The sequence below is a fragment of the Erythranthe guttata genome, chromosome 8, assembly GCF_056151865.1.
Source record: "Erythranthe guttata isolate IM_541 chromosome 8, IM_541, whole genome shotgun sequence".
In the NCBI taxonomy this organism is placed as follows: domain Eukaryota; kingdom Viridiplantae; phylum Streptophyta; class Magnoliopsida; order Lamiales; family Phrymaceae; genus Erythranthe; species Erythranthe guttata.
This window is the reverse complement of record NC_142540.1, coordinates 16,157,173-16,165,960: the sequence shown is the minus strand read 5'-3', so window position 1 is coordinate 16,165,960 and position 8,788 is coordinate 16,157,173. Positions and strand designations below refer to the sequence as shown.

General features: G+C 35.6%; 1 protein-coding gene across 2 annotated transcripts; it reads left to right on the top strand.

Annotated features, from left to right (window-relative positions):
* The first annotated feature begins 997 nt into the window (after positions 1 to 997).
* Positions 998 to 8,401, top strand: LOC105951301 (eukaryotic translation initiation factor 3 subunit A). Of its 2 annotated transcripts, XM_088821994.1 has the most exons (15): positions 1,072 to 1,131; positions 1,364 to 1,424; positions 1,733 to 1,809; positions 2,282 to 2,763; positions 3,726 to 3,941; positions 4,057 to 4,425; positions 4,521 to 4,550; positions 4,768 to 4,995; positions 5,105 to 5,266; positions 5,722 to 5,943; positions 6,058 to 6,264; positions 6,360 to 6,566; positions 6,690 to 6,770; positions 7,111 to 7,312; positions 7,678 to 8,401. In XM_088821994.1, exons 3-15 carry the CDS (start codon positions 1,764 to 1,766, stop codon positions 8,103 to 8,105), a joined length of 2,880 nt encoding a protein of 959 aa, XP_088678120.1. In that variant the 5' UTR covers positions 1,072 to 1,131; positions 1,364 to 1,424; positions 1,733 to 1,763; the 3' UTR covers positions 8,106 to 8,401. The 2 variants fall into 2 exon arrangements, with proteins under 2 accessions (XP_012830165.2, XP_088678120.1); XM_012974711.2 differs by lacking the exon at positions 1,364 to 1,424 and having other exon boundaries at positions 998 to 1,131.
* Positions 8,402 to 8,788: the final 387 nt, after the last annotated feature.

Genomic DNA, 8,788 nt, shown 5'->3' with positions numbered 1-8,788 from the left:
TTTTCTTCAATTCTTCCTTAAATAATTTACTGTTTACTAATGGGTGAATCAAGCTATTCCCCGTGTAGACAATTCATTGAATTTTAGGCTGCATTTTTTTCCATGTAGTTACTAATTTACTTTTTTGTTTTTTCTTGAAAATATATATAAGTTGAAAGAATGCTTAATTTCTTGACAAATACATTGTTTATCATAAAATAATGGATATTAAGATGCAGTATTTTTTAATATATAATTTCTAAGAAAGTATAAGATTGGTTAATTATTATAAAGTAAATTTTCATTTCTCTCTCTATTACATATTTAATGAAAACCTATGGCCATAGATTTATATTCTTTATATAGGTATTTCATAGTAAGAATATAATCTAATATATTTTAAAGCACAATTCATAATTCAAAAAGAAAAAGCACAATTCAAAATAAGTATATTAATATATCCACTTAAATATTATTGATAATTAAATTAATAAAATCAAATTGAATTATTTTGAAGGACAATATAGTAAAATAACAACATTCAGATATAAAAATAATACAATTACCAAACAAACTTAAATATTCAGCATTCAGTATTCAGACACCGCTCTTAATCGTTTTGATGATTATTCAGCATTCAGTGTTTAGTGCTTAATTTTATCAAACGGAGCCTAAATATAGGGTGAGAGAAACGTGAAATTGTGGATAGAAGATATATGACATTTGTTTTCTTATTAACTGAGGATGTTTATGTCTATATACTAATTATTTTATTTTATTTATATATTTTTTTTCAAAGGACCTATGTCTATATTCATCTATCAACTAGAATCTCTACCTATATAAGTCCAAAATAAGGGGTGTCTAGCAAATTTGGTAATACGCAAAAATTTCGGAGCGGGTCAAATAATCATCCTTAATTACATAATTTGACTTTGTTATGAAAATGTAAGAAAAAAAATAGTTTCTGAGCAACTCTGGACTAGTAATCCAGTGGGCCTGGTAAGTTTGTGGCCCAATTTACTGTAAAAGAAATGGGTTTCTCCGATGTAAAATAAAATACACTATCTCCCTGTCGTAGAAAGTTAAGCAGAGAACGAGAAAGAAGAAGCAGTGCTCATCATCGACGGCATCAATTCAATTCTGCTTTCTGTAAGTCTGTTACACTCACATAGATTTCAACGATCCTCTTCGTTTTTTTTTAATTTTCGTATCCAATTTCCTCTTCAATTTTTTTCTCTAAGTTTAGCTGTACCGTTTTCTCTCTTTTTTTTTTTTTTTTGGTTCACGGTAATTTATAGTTATACGATATATTCAGTATATAACATCCATTAAAATATTTGCGTTAATCATACCGACGCGTGACTGATAATTTACATCACAGATGGTCCGGATAGGCAATGATACTTGAAATCAATCAAATGTCTTACGACCTTACCGAATTGGTTGGTAAAACTGATAATTTAATTATAATTAATTTTGAGCCATAATTAGCATATACTACTTGTCAATCTTTTTATGAACCTTTTTTGCACAGAGAGAGAGAGAGATTTAAATTACTGATTTATTTGTTCCAGTCGGTTAAATGGTCCAGATTGTGAAAGCTCTAGCATTTTGCATGTCTACCTTTTACCTTTTTTATTGGAACAGTGGTTTCAATAGCTAATTGAAATACCTTTGTGATGCACAATTTTATTTATTTTTCTTTTTCTTGAAACTAATGTTGGCACTGTTGATTGCTTTGAATTAACAGTAGAATTATCTTCCGTTGGATTTTAAGAAAGATGGCAACGTTTGCTAGACCTGAGAATGCTTTGAAGCGAGCTGAAGGTATTATGTGTTCAATTATTTTCCTGTCTTCTCTCATCAGTTATTAGTCCTGCCCTTTTACTATCTACAGTTTCAACCCTTTTCTGCCTTTTTGTCATTATTTTTTATTGATAATAAGTTTTTTAAAATAGTCATCAACACTTAATTAATTTCTCACGACACACACTTAAGATTTGCACTCAGTTTATGATTCCTCGTATCACAATCAGGGATCCAATAAGGCCACATGTCGTTTCTGAAATATTCTTCATAGTAGTGAAAACCCCTCATTCCTCCTTGTGCATCTGAACCTGTTTGGTAAATGTAACACGTTGTTCAAACTAAGACTCCCAATTGAATATGTACGAGTATTCTAAATTGAATCAAGGGATACTGTAGCATGAGTTCGTTACTCTAATATCTTATGTACTGAAATATAATATTCTTCTCGTTCTCATTTCTTATATATATGTGTGTGTGTGTGTTGATGCAGAGTTGATCAATGTTGGACAAAAGCAAGAAGCGCTCGAGACTCTTCATAGTTTTATTACCTCAAGGAGGTATAGAGCTTGGACAAGAACACATGAGAAGATAATGTTCAAGTACGTGGAGTTATGCGTCGACATGAGGAGGGGAAGGCATGCAAAGGATGGTCTTATCCAATACCGTGGTATTTGCCAACAAGTTAATATTACTTCACTAGAGGAGGTGATTAAACATTTCATGCAGTTGGCCACCGAGAAAGCTGAGCTTGCACGTAGTCAAGCGCAGGCCTTGGAGGAGGCTCTCGATGTAGATGATTTGGAAGCAGATAAACGGCCTGAAGATTTGATGTTGAGTTATGTCAGTGGGGAGAAAGGTAAAGATAGATCTGATCGTGAGCTTGTAACTCCGTGGTTTAAGTTCTTGTGGGAAACATACCGAACTGTTTTGGAAATTTTACGCAACAACTCAAGATTGGAAGCCTTGTATGCGGTAATTTTTCCTCTGTATATTCATTAACTTCGCAATGTCCTGCCTCTGAAGTATTACTGGACTAATATTTTTTTTTTGATCTTTCTATATGTTTAAGCTAGTTGCTATTACGATTCCTGAAGCAAATTTGTCTAGCATTTGATACTTCAAATTACTTATTTGAACAAAAACATTGGTACTACAAATTGATGTGTGTCCTAGTTCAGCTACACTCTATAGGACAACGGATAATGCGTTTTATTAGGTAACCAGGATCAGAATTTTTTATTTTTGCGTTCTATTTCTCTCTTTGAACTACATAAATATATTTTTAATTAAGTTCTTCTGCATTTACTCGACCCTGATATGTCTAAAATTACTTGGAAATATTTGCCTGTTGGTATGGACCTTTCGTGGTTTATCTGACCACCTAAATTTTAGTCGGTATTGTGTCTATTTTTTTTGTGTACAAGTGTGCAATTGTGTCATGCTACAGACCAGAATAATTTTTATTCAATGCCGGGTATAAAGTTTCAAATTATTTAAGGATACATGTCTACTGTGATGTACATCTCCTCGTTTTATGGTGTATGTCTACATGGTATTAGTGCATATCCTGATAAATACATGTTAAACTCTTTTGTCATTTAATTGTTATTATGCATCCATCAAAAGATATCACTATTCTCGGGCGAACAAACATTGCTTCTCTGTGGGATTCATCTTCAAAATATTGCCACTAGATCACGTGTCTTAATTTTTGTTTATATTGTTATTAGGTGCTTCCTTTCATTTGCATTATTGATACTGATATCTATCAGTTATTTTGCAAATGTCTTTATTATTTTAATCAGTTTTAGAAATTTCAATACCTTGTTCGTTCGGTTATGAAAGTGTTTAGTTTGTCAACATCAAGGAAATTCCTGCTATTTCGATTTATATTCAAATGGGATCATATTGAGCTTCTTATCTTAAATATCCAGATGACTGCACATCGTGCCTTCCAATTCTGCAAGCAATACAAACGAACTACAGAATTTCGGAGATTGTGTGAAATAATAAGAAATCACCTTGCAAATCTTAACAAGTACAGAGACCAACGAGATAGGCCTGACCTTGCTGCTCCTGAAAGCCTGCAGTTGTATCTCGACACAAGATTCGAGCAGCTGAAAGTTTCTACCGAACTTGAACTTTGGCAGGTTTCTTCAGTTGACTGTTGTTGTAATCATCGTTGCATACGAGCAATTGGGTTCTAATAACTTAAGTCAATGACTTCTCGTTTTCTCTAAGCCTTTGTTGCTTTCTGTTTTGCAGGAGGCCTTTCGTTCAATTGAGGATATACATGGGTTGATGTGCATGGTTAAAAAAACACCTAAACCTTCCTTAATGGTTGTTTACTATTCTAAGCTTTCCCAGATATTCTGGATGTCGTCCAACCATCTTTATCATGCTTATGCATGGCTTAAGCTTTTCTCACTTCAGAAAAGCTTCAATAAGAACCTAAACCAGAAAGATTTGCAGTTGATTGCATCATCTGTTGTTTTAGCTGCACTTTCTGTACCCCCTTATGATCGCTCATATGGCGCATCTCATTTGGAGCTCGAAAATGAAAAAGAACGAAGTGGCAGAGTTGCAAACCTTATTGCATTTGATGTTGAATCCAAACCTGAGAACAGAGAAATGGTAAGTAAGTGCTTTTGGCTGAATCTTTTTCTTCATATTTTTTATTTTTTTTTTTCGTTGGTTTTGTAACTGATCCTTATATTTATTTTTTTCAGCTTTCCAGGTCATCACTTCTCTTGGATTTGGTAAGCAACAATTTCAGTTGATTTAACATTATTAGCTGCTGTCCTCTATGATTCTGAAGGGATTCTTGTAAATTCAAGAATCTCACTTAATCAGCTCTACTGGCATGGAAGAAAATGAAGAAACTCGTGCCTTCCTAGAACAATAGATTTGCTTTGGTTATTTCACTAATATGTCCTTTTATTCTGAATTCTGTTTCTTTGATCCAATTTTGTTTAGGTGTCAAAAGGCATAATGAACTGCGTGACTCAGGAAGTGAAGGATCTTTACCATATTTTGGAACATGAATTTCTCCCTTTAGACCTGGCTCTAAAAGTACAGTCCCTCTTAACAAAAATTTCTAAGCTCGGAGGTAAACTTGCTTCTGCTTCTTCTGTCCCAGAAGTACAGCTGTCTCAGTATGTTCCTTCCTTGGAGAAGCTTGCTGCTCTTAGGTTGCTGCAATGGGTACATACGTGCTACCACCTACCACCAGTTTTCAAGTTGATTCTTTTTCGTTGATTTGGCCTTACATGTTTCGTAATTTGACATTATGCTTATTTCCTTTATAAACCAGGTCTCCCAGGTGTATCAGACAATGAATATTGACAACCTATCAAGGATAATCCCTTTCTTTGATTTTCCAACTGTTGAGAAGATCTCTGTAGATGCAGTCAAGAATAATTTTCTAGCAATGAAAGTGGATTACAAGAAGGGTGCTGTTTTCTTTGGTAATAAGGTAACAATTTTATTGTTGACCCTCATATTTTGTTTCAAAAAACCTTGGCCTACAATCCAATAATTGTTAGTCAGCATTGAAGGTGCTGAATCTAATTGTGTGCCAAATTTATTTATTCTACGTAAATTCTTTCTGTGCCAAACACATACTCCTTCCAATTTTGGAATGTCTCATACTCTTTAAATTGTAAATTTCTTGCTAAATCTATTTCGTAAGTGAGGGTAATTATGCTGTAAAACGAGGCATTAATCTCGTTTAGAAATGTTTTTAGCTCATGGCTGCAATGTATATGCCTCTTTGGAGGCTGGATTGAAGAAATTTTTAACACCTGTCTTTTGTATTATTGTTATTTATCTTCATAATTTTGTTGTATTTTCCTTTGGCATTCTGGAAATTCATTAAATGGCACATCTTATGTTCAACTTAGTTATATATGTTTTCCCTTTTCACCACAGAGTCTTGAATCAGAAGGCCTAAGGGATCACCTCTCCACGTTTGCTGAATCCCTCGGCAAAGCAAGGGGCATGATCTACCCTCCTATAAATAGAATTTCAAAGCTAGGGGAAACACTTCCAGATTTAGTGGAAGTTGTTGAAATAGAGCACAAGAGACTCCTTGCACGCAAATCGATAATCGAAAAGCGCAAAGAAGAACAAGAACGTCAGCTTTTGGAGATGGTATGCCATTTTAATCCTGGATAAGAGGATCACTTGTGTTGAATTTTGTTTCTTGTAAATCTTTCGTGAAATGGGATTTCTGAGTTACTAATATTTGGCTTGTGAATATGCAAGGAACGAGAGGAGGAGGCGAAGAGGCTAAAATTACAGAAAATAACTGAAGAGGCAGAACAGAGAAGGCTTGCCACTGAATTTGAGCAAATGAAGAATCAAAGAATTCTAAGGGAAATAGAGGAGCGTGAGCTTGAGGAAGCTCATGCTTTGCTGCAAGAAGCTGAAAAACGCAGCAAAAAGAAAGGGAAAAAACCTGTCTTAGATGGAGTGAGTTGACTTCTACCGCCAGTTAGATTACTTCATTCTTTTGCTGAATCTGAACCTCATTTAGTTGAATTAACAATATTGTAATTTGGATTCAGGAGAAAATAACGAGGCAGACTCTGATGGAGCTAGCACTTAGCGAGCAGCTTAGGGAGAAGCAAGAAATGGAGAAAAAATTACAGAAGCTTGGCAAGACTATGGATTACTTGGAGAGGGCAAAAAGAGAAGAAGCAGCCCCACTTATTGAAGCTGCATTCCAACAGCGTTTAGCGGAAGAAGAGGCTCTACACGGACTTGAGCAGCAGGTCTGAAATCGTGATCATCTCTTTTTTGGGCTGGAAATTTAATATACAACTTTTGGCCGGCTGATTGTATGTCCGTGCTTAGTTATAAATTGACGAATATATTTTCTTCTTATCTTGATACAGCAAGAGATTGATGTAAGCAGGCAACGACATGCTGGAGACCTAGAGGAAAAAAGGAGACTTGGCCGAATGTTGGAGAACAAGGTATTTTCACTTTTTCTGAGAGAACACCGTGAGAGAGTAGTTAGAGCAAGATAAGGATTATGGATGTTTGTTAGTTGTTCTGGTACTGATAGACCTGACAAGATTTTTAAATTGGGTTTTACGGATTATAAAAAAAATTTAGCTTTTAGTTAAGTTGATTACTTAGTTACCACTTCCTTCTAGGATTATCTTTGTTGTAGAAGATTGAAATGATTTTTTTTTTTCTGCTGAATGAAGCTGTCGATATGGGAGTGTTTGTACACCTACGAATCTTATTCTTCTTGTATTGCTGAATGGAGCTATTAATGAACTATATTCCTATCTGTTTGATTTTGTGCAGAACATTTTCCAAGAAAGAGTGCTGAGTCGTAGAAGAGCTGAATACGACAGGCTTAGGGAAGAGAGAGAAGAGAGAATCAACCAAATTGTAGAGTCACGGAGACTGGAAAGGGAGACTAAAAGAAAAATGATATTTCATCTGCGGTCTGAAGAGGAGAAGCAGAAAAAAAAGCATCAAGAGGAGGAAGCACGGAAGCTTGAAGGTAATAAATATACTATCCTATCTTATTTATTAACAGAACATTTTTTTTATGTGTGTGCTATTCACTTTCAAGAAGATATAAATCATCACATCTTGTAGAAAATTATATAGTTGAATTGTAGTCTGTTCTTTGTTGAAGATATGTGGCTTTCCTGGTTCGTTTGTTGTTTTGCTCATGTAAAAACAGCTCGGTTATTTCTATTTTCATTTGCCTTTATGGGGGTGGGTGTTGGTTGGGTGAAAGATTGTATGGTGCATGAGGGCCACAAAGCAACATGACTTTCCTTGGAACGAAAATCAGAGAGTTGGTTGAATGATTTGGGTTCAAATGTATTACATTAATGGATATGATGATAATTTTTGCAGAGATGGAGAGGAGAAAGAAAGAGGAAGCTGAAAAAAGGGCGAAGCTGGATGAAATAGCTGAAAAGCAGAGGCAGCGGGAGAGGGAGTTGGAGGAGAAGTGGAGGAATCAGGTGTCGGTGAGAGCGGCACCTCCCTCCGCTGCACCTGCACCTGCACCTGCAACTCCTTCTGCTGCACCTGCACCTGCAGCTGCAGCTGCACCAACGACTGGTAAGTACGTGCCAAGGTTCAAAAGAATGGCCACCGGTGAGTCTCAAGCCGCCCCAACACCGCAGCGTCCTACTGAAACAGACAGGTGGTCTGGTGGTGATCGAACAGCTCCTCCATCCGCTGGTGGTGATCGTTGGCGAGATGAGCGCAGCAGACCCACTGCCGCCGCCCCAAAGTCCACCACTTGGCAATCCTCTCGCGAACGCGGCCCCCGTTAAGTTTGTCTCGAGGATTGAGACTATTGGAAATATATTTTTTATTTTTACTTGTTAAATATAAAATGATGTTTGCTCTCAGACCGTCATGTATTTATGATGCGACGAGACGAGACAAGACAAGATGTAAATGTGCCTATTGCTGCTCTACTTTCAACCATGGGATCGGTTTTTTTTTTTGTTTTTTTGGCCGTCTGTGAATTCTATTTATTATACTATTCAGGAAGTGAGTGACTAATACTTCCACTTGTGACTCTGGTGTTGATAATAATATCTTTGGACATGAACCAATTTTCCTTCTCCTCTGTAGCTTCTGTTGTTTGTTGATTTTGACTGTGTAACGGTTAGTTTCCTACGACACCGGTTTTCATGTCGATCATTTATATAATGAAACAAGAAACAAATCCTGATGTTTGCAGCCTCATTTTATAAGGTATAATTCCATCCTTGAATACACCACAAGTGTATGATTTGTGCATTATTCTCATTTATGTAGTTCAAAAACATTTAAAAAGGACTAGAATAATAAATTCACACATTTTTTTTATGCATAGATAAAACCTAGAAACTTGTAAGAAATAGGGAGAAACTTAAAAGCAAAACTAAAACAAATAAAAACTTTGATTAGAGTGCAAGTTTGGGCGCATTGATACCCAAACAAAACGAAAAAAAAAAAAAAGGAATAA

Coding starts and splice junctions, on each gene's coding strand:
- LOC105951301 (XM_012974711.2), top strand. CDS start 1,764: ATGGCAACGTTTGCTAGACCTGAGAATGCTTTGAAGCGAGCTGAAG. Junction 1,810..2,281: donor TGCTTTGAAGCGAGCTGAAG/GTATTATGTGTT, acceptor GTGTTGATGCAG/AGTTGATCAATGTTGGACAA. Junction 2,764..3,725: donor GATTGGAAGCCTTGTATGCG/GTAATTTTTCCT, acceptor TTAAATATCCAG/ATGACTGCACATCGTGCCTT.